The 20,488-nt window shown below is 33.5% G+C and overlaps 1 protein-coding gene across 1 annotated transcript in view; it reads right to left on the reverse strand.

The window, feature by feature from the left end:
* Positions 1 to 20,488, reverse strand: part of LVRN (laeverin) — a 54,522-nt gene that overhangs the window by 23,926 nt on the left and 10,108 nt on the right. Inside the window, exons 2-12 of the mRNA XM_074281553.1 lie at positions 19,805 to 19,947; positions 18,848 to 18,987; positions 16,623 to 16,749; positions 14,921 to 15,072; positions 12,810 to 12,923; positions 5,745 to 5,894; positions 4,274 to 4,339; positions 4,116 to 4,181; positions 3,444 to 3,616; positions 1,589 to 1,665; positions 1,069 to 1,208 (exon numbers count right to left, since the gene is read on the reverse strand). Of these exons, the coding sequence (XP_074137654.1) occupies positions 1,069 to 1,208; positions 1,589 to 1,665; positions 3,444 to 3,616; positions 4,116 to 4,181; positions 4,274 to 4,339; positions 5,745 to 5,894; positions 12,810 to 12,923; positions 14,921 to 15,072; positions 16,623 to 16,749; positions 18,848 to 18,987; positions 19,805 to 19,947 (1,348 nt within the window). The remainder of the gene's footprint in view (positions 1 to 1,068; positions 1,209 to 1,588; positions 1,666 to 3,443; positions 3,617 to 4,115; positions 4,182 to 4,273; positions 4,340 to 5,744; positions 5,895 to 12,809; positions 12,924 to 14,920; positions 15,073 to 16,622; positions 16,750 to 18,847; positions 18,988 to 19,804; positions 19,948 to 20,488) is intronic.

A 20,488-nucleotide genomic window follows, 5' to 3' on the forward strand; every position in this document is an offset into this window, starting at 1 on the left:
AGGTGCTTAGAATGAAACATGTGTCCTCTCCACCATCTTGGCTCCACTCTTATATAATAATTTTCAAGGTGTTTGTCCACTATGTAGCATAGTAACATTTCTTTGTGGTAGTAAAGAAGTAGAAACAAACCAGGTTCCCATCAAGTTGGGGAACATTCAGACAAATTATAACATATCAATATAATTGGAATATAACTGTGCCATAAGAAAGAACAAATAAAAAAAAAAATCTAGAGAACTATAGGAATACATAAGAACCAAAGCAGAGGAAAATAAGCAAAACCAAAAAAATAAATAAATATATATATATATATATGACTACAACAATGGAATGGAATGAAAAGAAAAAAGAAAAGGAAACAGTGTTGTGTAACTATAATGACTAAACCTGACTCCTCAAGGGATTTGGGAAAATTGACCTCTCTCCCTTCTTTGAAGATACTGAAGACTATGGATGTGAAATATTACTTATATTGTCAGAAACTGTCATTGTCTTGATTAGTTTTCTCAAATTGCTTTTTTTTAAATTTTTGACTCAAAAGTGAATGGTTTGTTATTTAGGAAAAAGGAAAGGATATATTAAAAAATAAATGTGATTTTTAAAAAAAGGCACCAAAAAGACAATAAAATTTAATGATAAATAAAAATTAAGAGCCAGTCGTTCAAATTTTAAAGTATAGCACTTTCACAAATCTTCATTGGTATTGAACATAGAACAAAGGACCAGATTGTTTAGAATATATATTTCAATTAAGTAAATTTCACAAAATCCAAAAAGGAATGTCTTCTATCATATATTCTACAATTAGTTATCTACCCCTACCACTTCCTGAAAAAGTACATTCCTCTTTGAGATAACTCCTTCTTAGAATAATGTTTCAAATTGCAAAAAATAAAATATATAGGATTTCGAAGGAAATGAACTAATAAAAGAGTTATCAGAATTTTTTTTAAAATTTACAGACCTTAGGGTAAAAACTCTTGCATCATCTCCAACAGATAAAAGAATATAACACATTGATTATGTAATTAAGTAAAATATACAGAAAGTCAAAGTTTATTTCTTACCTTTGGGTCTTTTTCAAGCATTAAACATATTTTCTTCCAACCCAATTGATCATAATTAGTCATATAATATCCAGTTGTATTAACATTTAAAATTGCCCAGTCATGTTCTGAATCTGATAGTTGCATTTCAGGAAATACTTCTGCAAAAGTAAGTTTTAAAAATACTGTTTTTATACATAGTTTCTCATCAGCATTTAATGTATATACATTCATACATTTAATGTATATTCTGACATACATATATAGTTCCAAACCACAGATGTACCAAAACAAAGAGAGAAGAGCTGGTAACTCAACAGATTCTTGCCTGATTAAAATGAAAAATTCTGTATTGAATTGTTTTTTTTTTTTTACATACACAATACTTTTCAATTGAAGTTATATTCCCATTGCAGATATGCATCCTATTTAAATTTTAAATGAAATACTTTCCTAAAGTTATTGACTTCAAATTTTTATTTTTTGCATTTATATACGTGAACTCTTTTTTTAAAAAGAAAATGAGAGAGATGATACTTACTGCTGTTATTATCTAACCAAACTAATGGTTGTACAACTCCACTTTTCATCCAATTAATGGGAACAGTCCATGTGTTACTTATTGGAGAAAAAAATGAATATTTGGTTAATTATTATATAAAATAAAATACTTTCCAAAGAAACACAAAATGAAATTTTAAAAGAGAAGACAGAATAAAACCCTCCACATTTTATTTCTTCTTGCTTCCCTTTTGTCATCATGATGTTCCTAGTCTTCTGTCAAGCTATCCTGCCTTCTATTTTTATTTCCTTCTTCCCTCTCATTCCATTACACTTTCTTCTTTCTACTTTATGCTTTTCAATACCTAGTTATAAGCTAGAAAGCCAACTAAGGACACTGTTAGGAAAACTATCTACATAGGATTTTTGCAAATTAATTTCCGAATGGGGTTTATGCTATATATTCAGCTAGCTGGCTTCCCTAAAGGATACAGTTGACTGCTGACTTACAAAATAAAAACAACTGTAACAACTATATTATAAGATACTTAAAGATGGGAATATCTTATTCATCACTGCATCCCTTTATAGTACCTTGCATGCACTAGGCTCTCCTCAAATAATTGTTGAATGGAATTGAATTATATCCCCTTCCCTCCATTCCCCACCAAAAAAAGTATAAAGATAGTTAGGAAGAAAATAAAGAAATCATTATCACCAATAGCTTCAAAATATTTATAAGCCTGTAAAATTCTATTTATCTGAAAAATATTTAAAAGTCTTCCCATATTCATTTATATTAATAGAATGATTCCTTCAATGACAAATGAATAAAGATCCATCTTCTGAAGAAATGCACTATTTGTATTTTATAGATTCTGCTTTCTTGTTAAAAATTCTCACTCTTCAGGTTTCTTTGGGACTCAGCTAATTTGCCTAACCATAATTAAGGTTTATCTCTTCTCAAAGGTATTACTGTTTCTTTACACAGAAGTAAAAAAGAAACAATATGGGAACTGCCTATAGTTTGCATTCTATAGGATTCAGATAAAACAACTCCTTTATCAGGGACTGATGAGAATGGGCACAATCTCCACTGAAATTTAATTGAAATTTATTAATTAATGTCACCATTTCATAACAGTTGGAATTGAGAAAGAAAACCATGGCAGTACCATGAACATACCAGCTCAAGAAAAGGAAATGAACGTTCTCAGTTCCAATCATCTGTATTTTCCTTTATGTTTATCTACTGCAACCTTTTTGATATTCCTTAGAATAGTGTTAGAATAGTTAGAGAACTGTTCAAAAGGATTCATCCTACATTTCCTTTAAATAATAAGATGCTTGACAAGAAAATGGAAACTGAATGGATGCTCATCAGTTGGGGAATGGCTGAATAACTTATAGTGTATGAATGCCATGGAATATTATTGTTCTACAAGAAATGGTGAGCAGGCCGATTTCAGACTAGTTTCCTGCATTTCCTTTTGAAGAGACCTTTTTGTCTCTCAGCAAAAGTATACTATGATCTCTCATATATCTCTCTACATTGTTGCCTTACTCCCCATGTGAAGAATTATTGTTTTCTAAAGAAGGGGGAGATTAGATAAAGTTCTAAACTGATGGGTGACTCTACCTTCACTTCACATTGACCCCCAAGGAAAAATTTATGTCTTAATCCCATACCCACATTGACAAACTGTGTTCAGCATTGAAGGGAGAAGGTCCCACTCCATGGCCTACAGAACCACAAATAACTGCTTTCAAAACCCAAAAAAGTAAACAGCCATTTAATAAAGGTAATCCTTTCTCATCTCTAGCACTAGCTTTCCATCTCAGTAGAATTCATCCCAATCCCAAAGACAGGTAAAATAAAGGTCAAGCTAACATACTTGTGGAAGGGAGTAATCTGGTCTTTATCCTTAGCAAGAAAGAATGGCTGCTGGTTGACCTTGCCAGTAGACACATCTAATGTTATAATTGGACATCCACTTTGGTGTGTCCACTTGTCCATTATACTTTTTACTGATGCTGGCAAGAGAACTTCATTCTGGTTGTCTAGAACCTATTTTTTAAAAACACAAAATCATACAAATATGATGAAATAACCTTTTGCAAAGCATCCTCTTTAAGAACTTACTTTGTTATTATACTCAGCATTCACCACATACCAATGGGTTCAATTGGTTCTGTGCCAAACCTTAGAACTGGATTTGTTCCCTGGGTTTCTGGAATGGTCAATGCTAAATATACATCCTGATATTGTTCCTATAGTCTTTTGATATAAGTAGAACTGTACACAGCTTTTGCATCTTAAGAATATTGTGCCATACCAAATTTCTACCCTAAGAATTTTCTATCTGATTTGCAACATATGTGACCTCATTCATTACCATGTGATCTCCTAGAGTATAGAGGCTGTCCTATTTATACCCCAACCCAGTACAGAGGTCATTGAACATAGAAAAGATTTCTAATTTTTTTTTCATTCATTCACAGAATGCAGGAAATGTATATCACTGGACATATTAAAGATTGTATAAATAAAAAAGAAGGAAAAGTACCATTTGAAAATGATTCCACAGATCATCTTGTTCAGCATTTGAGAATGCAAATGTTTTCAAATATGACTGTGGAGAAATGGAAATCATGATTAAAGGAATGATAACTGATGCCAAAAAAGCAGCATTCACTCTTCAGGAAACTATTTTTCCAAACTTACTCGGAGTCCTCTAATGAACAGATCCTCACCAAGACAATTTGAAAACATCCGGATTATACAACTTCCCTGAAGCACAAAAAAATCAAGGAACATTATTTTAATGAAATTAAGTATTTATGGACCAAGAACAGTCATTTTCTAAATATAATCAAATTCCTGACTGAGTACTCAGCACATGCTAAAAATGAATTCTATTTTCCCACACTGTATTCATATTATCTAGAAAAATGCTAGAAAAATGATCTAAAGCTATTCTCGAGTCGAAGTGTAAACTTCTAGAGTTCTATATCTAAAGAAAACTTACCCTACAAAAAAATAAAATGGCCAAATAGTTGTTAATTACTCATATGATAAATATATTCTCTACCTTACAAAAGGATTCATCCTACATTTCCTTTAAATAATAAGCTGCTTGGCAAGGAACTAAATTGAATGGATGTCCATCAGTTGAGGAATGGCTGAATAAGTGATAGTATATGAATGGCACGGAATATTATTGTTCTATAAGAAATGAACAGGATGATTTCAAAAAAAGCCTGGAAAGATGTATATGAACTGATGCTAAGTTAAGTGAGCAGAACCAAGAGAACATCATTGATAACAACAACAAGATTATGTGACAATCACCTGTCAGAGACTTGGCTCTTTTCAACAATGAGGTGACTGAAGGAAATAATAATAGATTTGTAATGGAAAGTGCCATCACATCCGGAGTGAGAATTATGGAAACTGAATGTAGATCAAAGCATAGTATTTTCACCTTGCTGTTGTGGTTTTTGTTGTCTGTTACTTGGGGTTTTTTCCCCTTTGATCTGATTTTTTTTTGTGCAACATGACGAATATTGAAATATATTTAGAAGAATTGCATGTGTTTAACCTATATTGTTTGGTTTGCTTTCTTGGGAAGGGGGAAGGGGAAAATAGAGGGAGAAAAACTGGAACATAAAATTTTGCAAAGGTGAATGTTGAAAACTATCTTGGCATTTATTTAGACAAATAAAATTCTATTAAGAGGAAAAAATAATAAGCTGTTTTAGGACATTTATAATTAATTCTAGATACAAAATGAGTAGGTACTCTGTAAGGGAATTATATGGTATAGTGCACAGAGAACTGTCTTAGACAATTACTAGCTATGTGTCCCTTAACTACTTTCAGCCTCCTTCTCCTACATGTAAAAATAAAAATAGCATCTATTTTACATGGTTGTAAGGCTCCATTGAGAAAATATATGTAAAGTGCTTTTCATCCTTTAAAGCATTATAACATGATAGCTATTATTAGTGATTATATTGGGGAAAAAAACCCAACAGTTCCATACTTTGTCAGATCATCTATTGCACAATATGAGATATATCTTCTGCAATTCAAATTTTATAGTAGACAATTTGTTCTGTGAGCTATCCAATCTATCTTTTAATCAGTCTTCTGAATAGGTACATAATAAAATGAGACAAATAATTGCATTTACCTTTTTATAAATATACTCATCAAAAAGAACATTTATGTCACTTGATTTTGTGTAGTTTACGACCTTTGTAGATACAGTTCGCGCTATCATTGCATGATCTTGTCTGAGAATGAAACTCATAAATGAATGATAAAAGAATTCATTCTGAAACTAGAAAAATAAAGAACAAGTTAGCCCCAGAAAATAGAAAACAGATTCAAAGTTTCTGAAGTGTAGCCAAAAAGTATTATCATTGTAAAAAATAATATTCTGTATGTTAAGAGTATTACATATAATTGTTTCTTTGATGAAAGAATTTTAGTAAACCTCTTAAATAAAGTCTTTTCTGTCCATAAATAGGGCCAGAAATCTAAATATCAAAGAAAGGAAAAACAAGGTTCTAGAAAACAGTAGAGATACCATTATATAAAAGTTAATCCAATAATATTTCAACCGGAACATAGTAGTGATTGGTGAATCCATGCTCAGGTCCATTGAGGAAACTATTGGTTATTTAAATAATAAGGTCAACTGTAATCTTGGGTCATGTATCCATGGTGGGATAGAGAGGCTCTTCCAAGAACTGCCAAACTCACTACCTACTTCTGGTGATTTGGGGGAAATGATATTATTAAAATAGGAGTTCTTCACCTTTTTTTGTGTCATGGACTCCCATTAGCAGTCTAAGAAAATCTATGGATTCCTTTTCAGAATGTTTTTAAATAATTGAAGGAAGTGCTAAATTTCAGTTAAAGAGCAAAAATAAAAATATAAATTTTCCCATTCAAGTTCATGTCCCACTTCTAAATCTACCCACAGAATTCTTGAGGTTTTATAGACCACAAAAACTCCTGTACTAAAAAATTATTAAAAATATTGCTAATGACACTGAAGTCCTAGGCAAAAAGCTAAAGATCTTGTGGGATACAGGTAATATTTTTATCACTATCTTTAAATATAGGGGTGATCAAAAAAGACAGGCAGATTTAGAAAGTGGAAATTGATTAAAATTGCTGCATGAGAATGAGATTTGAATGTATGGAATACAACTTAAAATATAGAAATGATGGGTTATTGGCAAGGGATGGAATGTATGCCAGGACTGATAAAAATATATTTGTCTGTAGTCTTATGAATATCATCCAAAAAAAGTAAAGGAAGAAATAAAACTACCCATGTAGATCTGACAAGCCTAGAAAATGAGTAGAGAAATAAACACAAAAGATATATATATATATATATATATATATATATATATATATATATATAAATCTAGACATAGAGACATAGACAGCACTAGATACAATATAGAAAGAAGAGCAAATAAATGGACAAGTGATTTATAGGAGGTCTCAGGCATCTATATAAAAATGCACAAAGTTTTGAGGTGGGTTAATATATGGGTGGAACAGCAGATCTTTATAAAAGGTGCCAATTTAATCTCAAAAAATATCAAAGTACATCTGGTAGGATAGGATTCATTTTTGCAATTTGGCTCTGGACCTGGATATCATATAAAAAGAACAAAATGGATAAAAGGAGTTATGGATTATTATTTAATACTATTGTTAATAGTTCACAATTACATACTACTTTAAGGTTTGCAAAATTTTTCACAGCAGTTTTATGAGAATGCAAGGATTATCATGCTCCTGCAGATGAGAAAGCAGAGACTACACAAGCTAGATAAGTGTCTCAGGAACGTTTCAAATACTATGTCTTCTGACTCAGCTTAGGTCATGTTTTCTTTCTTATATGAAGATCATATACTCACATATCTTATCCCTTAAAGGGAAAGATACATTTGGGTGAGGATTAATATGTACAAAAAGGAAGTTGTAGTTTTCAGGAGGCATATTTTAGACTCCCTAGGCAAGAGGAGAAAATAGATGAAAAATTTGGAGAAAACATGCCATAGATAAGTGATAAAGAATTTTAACTATCTGGGCAACTGCTAATATACTCTCTTCAAGAAAGTTTCTAAGATGAGGGTCTCATTTCCACAAAATATAAGGAACTGATTCAAATTCACAAGAGTAAAAACCATTCCCCAACTGATAAGTAGTACATGATTAAAAACAGGCAGTTTTCTTTTTTTTTTTTTTTTCTTTTTTTGCTGAGGCAATTGGGATTAAGGGGGTTAAGTGCCCAGAGTCACACAGCTAGGAAGTATTAAGTGTCTGAGGTCACATTTGAATTCAGGTCATCTTGACTTCAGGGCTGGTGCTCTAGGCACTTTGCCACCTAGCTATCCCAGCAGTTTTCTAAGGAAGAAATTAAAGTGATTAATAGCCATGTAAAACTGCTTCTCTAATAATTAGATAAATGAAAATTAAAGTAACTTAAGTTTTGCCTCATATCTATCAGAATGGTCAAATTGATAAAAAGGAAAATGGTGAATGTTGGAATAACTGCAAAAAAAAAAAATGGGCATGTTAACGCTCTATTGGTGGAGCTTTGGATTGGTCCAACAATTCTGAAAATCTAGCAATTTGGAGCTATGCCCCCAAAATTACTAGCACATGCCTACCATTTGACTCAATAATACCACTATTAAAGAAGATAAAAGAAAGACGATTTGGCCCCTTCTATGAAAACATATCTATAGCAACTGTTGTGGTGGGGAAGAACTAGATTCAATACATTTTATCCATGCATATGTTTTATAAATAAAAAGCTTTAATTAAAAAAAATTTCAAAGCAAATAAATAAATAATCAGTAATGAGAAATGGGGGAAAAAAGAAATGATGAAATGGTCAATTTCAGAAAAACTTGAGATTTTTATGAATTAATGCAGAGTGAAGTGGACAGAACCAAGAAAAATAATTTATATGCTAACAACAACATTGTAAATAAAAATAACTTTGAGTGATATAAGAACTCTGATCAGAGTAATAACCATAGAGGATTGTAGATGAAGCATACTGACCAATTCTGATAGAGAAGTGTTGGACTAAGGATACAGAATTGTTTATATATATTGGACATGGACAATACAGAAGTTGCTTTGCTTAAGTACATCTGTTTATTACTAGGGTGTTTTTTTTTCTTTTTTTAAGTGAGGATGAGGAAGATGGGAAAGAAAGAAAATAGATGTCAATGTGTGTCTGTGTGTGTGTGTGTGTGTGTGTGTGTGTGTGTGTGTGTGTGTGTGTAGTATTGATGTGGGCATAGCCCCCTTTAAGATTCTTTGTCTGATCTAAAACTTCCTTTGGGACTGATCTTTGATTGCAAGATCTGGTCAAGCCAGTTTGGGCTGTACCCAGTCCCCACCGGATCTGAGCTGGCTTGGGTTTTCAGCCCCCATTCTAATGATCTGCTCAGATAGCTCAACCCCCACCTGGTGGGTTCTGGCCTTCAAGGAATCAACCTGGGCTCCACCCATATCCCCCTTCAAGCAGATAAAACAGCCAAGGTGGAATCATCCCTTGTCAGAGAGTTGAAAGATGCCAGCAATATGCCAGCATCACAGACTCTCCATCCCGCTGCCTTTGGTCTTCCTCTGTCTAATGTCTTTTACTAACCAGACTTTAACCTTACTTCCAAACCCTGTAATAAACCTTGTTTTTATCAAGCTAGGATTTCGGGCCTGTAAATTCATTTACAGGGACTCTCGCCGCCACTAGACCTGATTTAACTTTGTATCCTTGTGCTGAATCCAAAGGGGGTTGCAGGGGAGCTCCATGTGACTTGCTGTACCCCAATCCTGCCACTAGACCTCAGTTAATCCTATTGAGGTATATACCTCATTAGATATTTACCTCATCATTTTGTTCCCTGATACCTCATCAGTATAATTTTAAAATAACTTCTAAAGATACCAGAGGATATTGACTAAAGATACTAAAAATGGATGCAAAGGAAACTTACTGATCAAATAAGATTTTAAGACAGTTTTATTGAAACAAAGGTAAGTAATTGGCATTGAAAACACAAAAACAACATAGTCTTCTAAAAATTGTGATAATAGCCCATTTAGCCCAGATGAATGCTAAAAGTATTTACTTTATTTTTTGCTATATTTGGGGCAAGAGAAGAATGAAAATGACCTCTTTGTGTTATAGAATCAGACAGATTCCATTAGCCATGAATACCTGTTTTGTTTCTGTTCTGCTTGTCTTAGTAGTTGTAAAGATGGATCCAGGAAGTTCAGGTGAATGGGGAAATAGAACCTAAACACCCTTCTCTCTGATGAGAATAGTCCCTTTTTTCCTTTTTAACTAAATTGTTATGAAAATACACATTTTCTAAGGAAATGAGGTGAAGGGATGGTTTGTGGACATCTTAATAAACTTTGAGCAATTTGACCTGCCAACCAACCAGAAAATGGATTTATGGTAAATAGAATTGTGGTCATGCTAAAGAAGAAAAAAAATATATTGGAAAATATGATTGGGGTCTAAGAGGCCAAAAGCTTATAGAACACTAAAAGGCTTCACATCTATAGATCATTAATATCTTTTTTCCATAAGATAATTTGAAGATGTTGAAGCTATAGAAGCACCAAATTACATGACCAAAAAAAGGAAAGAAAAGAAATTAATCGAATCTTATCAAATAAAAATTATTTTTTTATGATGGTGGGAGTTGTATAAAAAATATCTATCTTTGTTTGCAATCAAACAACAAATTAGAGAAAGACCAAAAATCAGCATCTAATGGGGCAGCTAGATGATGCAGTGGATAAAGTATTGGCCCTGTGGTCAGGAGGACTTGACCTTCATCAGCCCTACTCTCTTTTCCCTTCCTCAAAATTCTAGAAAACTCATCTAAATTAGGTGCCTCCACTCCCTCACACTCACAGTCCTTTTACTCTTCTCTAATTGAGTCTGTACCCCAATCATTGCAGGGCTATTCTAAACATTCTCTTCTGTCTTCAAACCTTCCATACCTCTTTATTTCTCCATCTTCTCAGCTAAAGACATTAATTTATACTTTACTATCAAAATAGAGGTCATTTGTTAAGTAATCCTTCTTTTCCCATTCTCTTTGCCCTAAAACTCTTTGAAATCATGTTTTACTCTCTCCTCATTTTCTTCTCCTTACTAAGATCTACCCCTTCTAATGTGCTCTTATTCTCATCTTCTCTTTGCTCTAGCAGATTATAGCTTCAATCATTCTTGCTTGATTTCTTGAATCACCAATCTCTTCCTGTTTACTGGTTCTTCCTGTCTCCAAATATGTCTCCTCTATCCTTAAAAAAAATCTTGCTCCCTTCAGAATTATTCAGGCATGCATCCCATAACTGTGGATGTACCTTGTTTTTATTTTCATCCTTCTTCTCTTTTCTGTTGACGCTTCCTCATTTTTCTTACCTCTTTGTCTCTAATGAATAAATTATCATCTCTGTGCAAATGATTCCCATATCTATCTGGCTCATTTCTATCCTGAGCTCTCGTCCCACCTTACCAATTATCTATTAGACATTTCACTTGATTGCCCCTAGATTCAACAATTCCCAAACAGAAGCCATTATCTTTCCTCCACAAAATTCATTTCTTTTTACAACTTTCCTATCTTAGTTCAAGGTAACACTATTCTTGACACCCAATTTTCATACCTGGGCATTATCTTTGACTCTTCAGTCTCCTTCATCCCACTCTCAGTTACCAAATCTTGTAGAGATAGTTGCTTCTACTTTGTGTCTGTCCCTTTCTTAACTGCTAACAAAGCCACCATCTCAGTTGAGGCCCTTATTATCTTGTGTAACCTAGAGAGGACAAGGCAACTTACCAAAGATCTTCAAGGAAGAGAAGAAGGATCCAGCAATGGAAAAGAACAAAGGACTAAGGATTAAATCTTGGGGAACTCCCAAAATAAGAAGGCAGGAAAGGATCCAGAAAAGGACATAGAAAAAGAATTAAAATCAGTGGAAGAAATTCAGAGTGGTTAGTGTTAAAAAAGCTAAAGAAAGAACAGGAAGGATGTAAGAGCAATAGCCTAACTCCTGCCTCCATTCAAGTTAGACTAGTTTTTCCTTTTAAAGTGTATTAAAACCAGCTTCAACATTTTTTTGGTTCAGGAATAGATCAGGCTATTGACATCAATTTTTGGTCACTAGAATACTAAACAGCCATGAGGAGCTCTGGGAGCTGTCTCTGATATTTGATAATGATGGATAGCCCAAGTCAGGGACCTTCTCTCTGCTGAATCAGCTTGAAATACTCTTTTCCTACCATAGATAAGTAAATTATCTTTTGTTGATTCTTGAATGACCTAGAAGTATCTCATTTTTGTCCAATATCTAACCTATTAGATTAGGGGAATGGCTGGAATTAGGCCCAGTCCAAAAAAAAAAGAAGTGTCAACAGGGCCAAAAAAAAGTTCAAAAGTTTTGAGGATGAGAACTGAGAAAAGGCTGTAGATTAGGACATCAAGTCTGTTTTATAATGTATTAGTATAGCATATTTTTGACAAATAAAATGCAAATAAATCAATTTGGCTTCATCATGTATTAAAACTATTTCATAATAAGATACAACAAAAATATATCCAAAATGTTTTATGTTTTTCTTAAAGAATCTATGTCTTCATTTAAAATGAGAGCTCCCAGTGGGGGAAACCCTCTCTATAGGTTGGGACTTTTTCTGCCACTTATATTCTTAAAGATCTAATTCCCTGGAATCCTTGAGAGGTTAACTGATTTCCTCAAGGTCACATAGCTAAAATATCTCAGAGGCAGGACTGAAGTAATCAGGTAACACAATAGATGGAACACAGGGCCTAGAGTTTAAGACTCAAGTTCAAATTTTACCTAAGACACTTTGTTTCTTTATCTGTAAAATGAAGATAATTATAGCATCTACTTCTTCAGGTTTTTATAAGGATCTAAGATAATATTTGTAAAGCTCTTTATAAACTTCAAAGTATAATGTAAACAATAGCTATTGTTGAACAAATTAAATATAGATAGCCAAGAGAATTTCTTCATTTAATCATTATGGCAAAAATTCAAAATTATATAGTATTATTGGTTATTTATGTATACTCAAATAATATAGATATGATTAAAGTAGTCTAAGATTTTAATAAACTTATAGATGAGTAACTTCAACAAATACTCAAAAACTGAACTAAATACTTACTTTGAATATTTGAGGATTAAATTCTTTAATCATATAATATTCAAAATAAGATGCAAATCCTTCATTGAGCCAAGCATCATTCCACCACTTCATAGTAACTAAGTTTCCAAACCACTGTAGATATAGAGACAAAGAAAAAAAAATCTTTTACATTTCATTCATATTCAGGTCTCTTTGTATTTTCTTATATTCAATGTGTATATAACATCAAGAAATATTTTTACTTTACTTAGTATGTAGAAAGAACCTAAAGATGCAATTTAATCCTCCATGTTTTCAATATTTCTTAAAAGATACAGTCATGAGTGACTTTGTAGTCATTATTGCCAAAAAACCAAAAAAACAAACAAAAAACCCTCCACATACATCACCCTTAAGAGCTAGATATTTTAAAAAGCTTGTCCAATTATTCATTTTAATTTTAAAATGATCAGTTTTACATCAAATATTCTTAAAAGCACATCCTTTCTCAGGATGCAGTCTTGCCCCCCTTCCATTTTTAAACTTTGTGTTTTATTCAAATTTATGTTTTCTTAGGGGTAGAGATCTCACAATATAAAGCTTCCTTCTTCTAGTGACCATCTATAATTCACAGACAAGTATGTTAAGTCTACAATTTAGAGAGTTGTCTGAGGCACTTCCAGGTTACAACCTTAATTGAAGTCATATATCTAGTATGTTTGAGAAGGTCTTGCACCCAGATCTTAGATTAGCTTTTTCTCCTCTCTGTTTCTCAGTTTTATTTAAGAGCAAATCCTGTCAAGTTAAGCACAATGGAACCCTTTTATGGAATTGGTTTTGGGGAACCAAAGAAACATACTTTCTGGCATAAATCAGGCTATTGTATTGGATATAATTGTTATGTTTCAAGAGGCATGAGTTGATCTGTGGTATCTGCAAATTTGTACAACTGTTGCATAAAGGGCATTGTTAATATAAATATTGCTGTTGTTTTGTTGCTTGGTCACATCTGACTCTATAAGACTCCACATATTTTCTTGGCAAAGATAATAGAGTTGTTTGCCATTCCTTCTTCATTGTGTCCGCAATACTGATGAGGAACTGAGCAATCAGAATTAAATGATTTGTCCAGGGTCACACAGCTAGTAAATGTCTGAGATTAGATTTGACCTTAGATCTTCTGATTCCAGATCTGGTGCTCTATCCACTGCAACATCTAGTTGCCTCTTATAAATATTAGTTATTTTTGTTTTGCACTTAAAAAAAAGAAAATGTCAACAGATAATAGACAGAATTAGGGAAAGAATAAAGAAATCTGCAAAACTGACAAATTCATTTTGTGATATGTAATCAAATTCCTAAAACAGATGTGATGTATTAATATCTGGCAGTTTGGATTCCATAACAGCCATGACTGTAATACAATGACAATTTGGGGATATTGATTAGACTTCATATTGCCACCTTAATGAAAGCTGTGGCATCTGTAATTTCATCTAAATAGTACTTTTCACACCTTCTTAGTGAGACATCAAATTCATAGTTGGGATGAGTTTCACTGAAAAAATGTTCTTAATGCTCTAAAAGCGAAAGTATGCTGATATGCTTCCTTTCCTCCCCGCTCCCCAAGAAAGAAAAACTAAATTTCTAAAACCACCATGAGGAATAATGACACAATGACAAGATTTTATTGCTAATATGTTCTTCTTTCAGAATCCCATAGATTAAGTGAATTTTTGTTTTCCTCATGAACATTTATAAACCTGTTGTCCTCCATCTTCATACCATTTTTTGCAGAGGAAAAAAAATCTATAACTATTGACTATTTGTAATTAAATTCAAATCAAAAGATATCCTGAATCTATTTTCTTATAAAGATGAAGGTTAAGAAACACATACATTTTTCTAACTTTGCCTTAAGTTATTTCCTTAACCAAAATTTGTGAGGTCAGTTGGAAATTCCAAAATATACATTTAACTGGATTAGAAGGTCCTGCCAATGACATTGCCTTATTTCCTTTCAAATCCCAATTTTATCCAAAACAAATAAAAACACTCATTACCCCCAAACTTCTATAGCTGTTACTCAATGACCTTTTTCTTTGTGAAGAAGTTCAGATTAAATTTTAGAAGAGTGTTTTACCACATGCCTGATGTGCGATTTCATGTGCGACAGTGGACAAAATCATGATTTTTCTCTCTGGGAAGTCATCCTTTGTTTGCACCAATAAATGATCATCAAATGTTATTAGTCCCCAATTTTCCATTGCTTGTATAGTAAAAGTAGGAAATCCAATGAGATCTAAGTGGATTTACATGAAAGGAAAAAAATAGACCATTACCTCTTTAAAATACAAAATTTTGTTCTTGCAGATACATTAAAAGAATCTTGTTCATTATTTTATTGCCTCAGTGGTCATTGTTTTTGCCTAAATGAAAAAACAAGATATGATTTTCTTATTCATTCCCTATTGCATTATGCAAATTAATTAAATTGGGAAATGTTGCCCTATCTAAAGCCTCCATTTTGCCTAATGTATCAAATTTTAGCTCCTCAACTTAACTCTCAAGGCATTTTCTCAATTCTTCTATTCTACTTCCTCTTTAACCTTTTAACCCCAATGTCCCTTTACTCCAGTAAAATCATTTTGTCCCTGGCCAAAGTTGTCTGTTGCTACTTTCTGTCTTTGATCTTTCCATTCTTCCCCCTTAAAATTCTCTTGTTCCCTCCCCTCCATCGATTTATATCCATTATATCCATCAATACTAGTTGAATCTTCTCCCTTCCCACGAAGCCTTTGTTGACTGTCATTACTTTGGCTTTTACTTCCTCTTAACATTTATATACTGTACCCTCTTTTCATGAGTTCATTTATGTGTTTTTTTTTCCACTCACATCTTGCCTTTTAAAGACTGCATATTTTTTTCTTCTCAATCTGATTTGCAAATTTTTTGGAGCAAAGCCAGAAGCCTCTTTTCTTTTGTATCTCTGTCACCACCTTAACAGTGATATGTATATAGCAGATGCTCAAAACATTCTTATTAATAATGCTTTCTGAATCCCTTTTTACTCTGTGATTCTATTTGCTCTTCCTGCTATAAAAACTTACTGGAATGTGACATCCCTATAGCTGGCCAGGACTTGGGGTAATTTAGCAGCATATGCAAAGGAAAAGGGTGAAATAGCAATAAAACCAAAAGTTTATTTTCTTTTCTTTTCATGAAGGCATTTTGCCATTTTTCTTTTGAGATATGTAATTCTTGTCCAAATTTACTATGTCATCTTATGCCACTCTGTATAATCTTAGACAATTTCAGGCCACTGTTGCCATCAAATGATGCAGTCTATTCATGAATAGCAGAAACATTGCTCTACTCAAGCAGAGGTTGGAAAATTTTGGTATGACCCACAAGGTAAAAAAATGTTTTTATGTTTTTATTGTAATTTATAAGTCACAGGTCAGGCCATACTAAAAACGAATGGCAAGCCATATTTAGTTCTTGTTGATTCTAGCTTATTACAAAGGATACACATGGAGCTGAGGTTACTGTAGTCAACACTAAATGCTAAACAACTGCAAAAAAGCATTCTGGGAGAGGAAAAATTAAAAATTTGCAGAAAAATATCAGTGAATTGTGAATCACTGAAGATAGAAGTATGATCAAGTCAACTTTCAGGAATAAAATGAGGTTTGGAGAACATTTAGGAAGAAAGACTTAAATGACTTGAAGATGAACTAATATAATTCAGCACTGTCATTTCTGTTTTTCCAATAAATAGTAGATAATATCCATTTTGACCAATGTGCATCAATCCTGAAAAATCAACTTACAACAGGAAAATTATCTCACCTATTTTTGGAAGAGGATAACTGACATTAAGTAAATCTTCCAGCTTTGAGAAGATAGGGCCTGAGATACTCAAAGAAAAGTTTGCTTCCCCTTTAGCAATTGCATCTTTCCGAGCCCAAATCTGTACCTTAAAAAAAACAAAAGCAGAAATTGAGACAAATTATCTGTTTTGGATTTGATATGACAACCTGTTTTCTGTGATCTATTTTTGAGAGAATGTCATATCTTTTTTATTAGATTCCTCCCATACAGAAAAAAATAGCAAAATGCATAACATATTTACATTTAACATATGTGCATTAAAATTTGAGAGCATCTATGTGATCTCTTAGCTAATTTCACTTTCCCTGCCAGAGAAAAGAGATTAAGGAATAGGCCAGGTATAGAGAACTCCAGAACAAGGAAACTCCTAGCAATTCAGGTAGGCAGGCTCTTAGCAATTGCAAACTGTAAAGAGCTGTCTAAAGGACTGAGAAATTAAATAATTTGTCCATGGTCAAAAAACTAAGCATGGAGGAACATCTTGACTCTGAAGTCAATTCTTTATCCTTTCTACCAGCCTTCCTCTCATTTTCTGAAGACTTATTCCTACATTGTAATTGTATTAGATTCTATTTCTAGATTAAAATTGTGACAGATGATGTTTGTCTTGGGTAGCCCTTGTCTTTTAAACATTCTCTCTTTCTAGCCAATGCTATTCCACCTAGGTAGCTCATCATTGTTTCATGCCTACTGCATCTTGGCTTGGAGCCTTCCTGCTGACCCCTAACCATCTTAGGCTTTTCATTGCCATACTCTTTTCCTGATTCTTTTAGGTCACTTCAACCACTGACACTAACTATCTTGAATTTCATTATTCACCCCAGGCTTTCTGCTTCCTCCAACATGACAGCAAATTTAGTTAAAAAAAAAAACAAACAAATTTATGGGGGCAGCTAGGTGGTGTAGTGGATAGAGCATCAGCCCTAAAATCAGGAGGACCTGAGTTCAAATCAGACCTCAGACACTTAACACTTACTAGCTTTGTGACCTTGAATAAGTCACTTAATCCCAACTGCCTCAGCCAAAGAAAAGAAAAGAAAAACCAATTTATGCTCATGGGAAGCTAGGGAAAGGCCACCAGCACACTTACTTCCATTCCTTCTCCCCAACAGCTTCCCTGTATAAGAATTGAACCCAAGTTGGGTTGAATTGGATTAACTAGCCCCTCAAATCATAATTGTATGCCTAGAGGCTTCATTTGAAAATTTTTGTATTAGGTCCATCCAATAAATTTCAAATTGCCTTAGTAGATAGTAAGGATGTAGGGTTAATGAAATGTCCTCTGGTTGAAAAGTGAGCTCTATGGAGACATTTACATCAATCAATAAGCAAATATTTAATAAGTACTTAGTATGTACCAGACATTGTGCTATGCCCTGGAGATACAAACATAAGCCTTAAAAGGAGGTAATGTCAAACTCAAATAAAATGGAACCAGTCAGCATATTGACTTAGAAAGCCTCAAATGAACATTATCCATATTGGTTTGTGCTTGTGTTTACTTTAGTAAATATTTTCTAACTACATTTTAATCTGGTTCCAGAGGGACTCTGGAGTTTTGCTGGCCCAAGTCCCATGGCCAATTTGATATTTCTGCTATAGAATAGCATTAGCTTAGTTCCCTAAAGACCCTTAAGATTTCTTCCAGTTTTAATTTTTTTTAACCTATGATCAATTTGTAGAAGACTCAGGTGCTATTTTTCTCTTTATTTTTTGGTGAGGTAATTGGGCTTAAGTGACTTGCCTAGGGGTCACACAACTAGGGAGTATTAAGTGTTTGAAGCTAAGTCTGAACTCAGATCCTCCTCACTTCAAAGCCAGTGCTCCATCCACTGTGTCATTTGCTGCCCATTTGCAGATTTTGACATTTAGGGTATCAGTCAGGGTGACATTGTGTGGTGTGTGGTCAACATGTATAATGAGCACAATGACCTGCAACTGAAAGATGGATGGTAGCTCTTTAATGTTCTTACTCCTTTCCTTAACATCTCAACCCCCCCCCCAATCTAAAGGGCTTGGAAGGCCCAACCAAGTATTCCATACATGATGAAAATTAGGATGTATACAAGAGAAGAGGATGTTAGAAATAGACTTGGGGTATATTGGTTGCTCTGAGTGCCAAGAAAGGCTTGACATATCTAAAGTCAGTATGCATTGTCACTTATGTTGAGATATATATTTACCTCCTTGCCCCTTTCCATTCCTTTGACATAATGGTAGTCACACACAGCGAATGCAGTTATATATGTTGACATTCGGGGAGTAGTTTCAAAGGTGGTAACAGTCCATTTGAATCCATTTGTATCTTCTCTTTTAGATGTAGCTAAAGAAAGTCATTTTTTTTAGCATAGTGGCAACATAAATCATAAAGTATATCAATCATGAGAGTAATTTCTCCTTTCTCACTTGCCCATGCTAATATTTACCAGACTCTTTTTCAGACTGTCTCCATGGTTTTATCTTTCTCACCTTTCATGAATGTGGGTTCAGAGATGTAGGCCTACAAAAGCTAAACATTAGAATAGCATGGCATAGTGAAACAAGTGCTGACTCTGGATTCAGGGCTTGGGTCAAAGATTCTCATTGATGATCCTCAGATCCACATACAACTCTGCTGTTTTTATAGACTAGACAGTTTCTAATGGTATTTGAAATAATTGTCAATGCCCAAAGAATATAGCTAAGTCACAGCTCTGTCTTGGTTTAAATCTAGTGCCTGTCTTTAAGCCCTAAACCAAGGTCCATGCCAAAGCAGAAAGGGGTATGGGAAATACAGCATACCTCTTCCCAAGTTCATGTAAAGCAGGATTAAATTCTGCCTATATCCATGGCATCAATGAAAACTGTGCTAGGGGGTACCCACCCATGTGGTTATCTACATTTTCCAGGTCTACCTGCAGCTCTCTGCAAAAAAATAGACAACTAAGTTGTGCAACTGACTTATTTTTAAAATCTCATACATATATACTTACCTATCCACCATTTCATATTAGTATTTGTTAATCCATCTTCAGTTTCATTAAGGTTTTGTTTAGTGGCTTGCTGGATATGATAAATTATAAGAAATGTATACTCCTTAAGAAAATGATCATATGTTCTTGCAAATTAAGAAACCAAAATTATAAAGAAGCATTCCTTACCTATGACTGGCATATTGGAAAGAGCCACAAAAGTAGGATGGTGAACAATTGTAACATTGAAGGTTGCCTTCATAGCTGGCTCATCGAAGCAGGGATAAATTGCCCTAGCAAATGTTGGTTCCAATTGAGAAGCAATCACAGCCCTGGAGTGAAATATATTGGTAGGAAATATTTATCTTCTTCTCTCTGGCTTCAAATGGACAACAACTGGTCATGGAATCCTGAGCAAATTATGTTCCCCTCTCTGAGCCTCAGTTTCTTTATCCATAAAAGAAGATAATAAAAGTGCCTACTTTGAAGGGTTGTTGTGAGGATCAAATGAAAGGATGGATGCAATTTTTTTATTTAAAACTTCAATTATTAAAATTTATTATAAAAATTATGATCTATTAAAATATATAAAACTTTAAAGTATTTTAAAAATAAAAATTTTATTAAAATTAGCTCTTACTATTATTATATATTATCAATATATAATTACTATTATTATCAGCAAATAAATTGGTGAGAAACTATATTTAGAGGATACTTATTATTATCTTAGGAGTGGCTTTAACCTAATAAAAAGATTGCTGGCTTAAGAGTCAGAAGCCTTAGATTCTAATCTCAGGATCTGCCATTTAACAAACATGTGTCTTTGGGTAAGCCATAAAATCTGTCAGAGCCTAAATTGCCATATCTATA

This window comes from Sminthopsis crassicaudata, chromosome 1, assembly GCF_048593235.1.
Source record: "Sminthopsis crassicaudata isolate SCR6 chromosome 1, ASM4859323v1, whole genome shotgun sequence".
In the NCBI taxonomy this organism is placed as follows: Eukaryota; Metazoa; Chordata; class Mammalia; order Dasyuromorphia; family Dasyuridae; genus Sminthopsis; species Sminthopsis crassicaudata.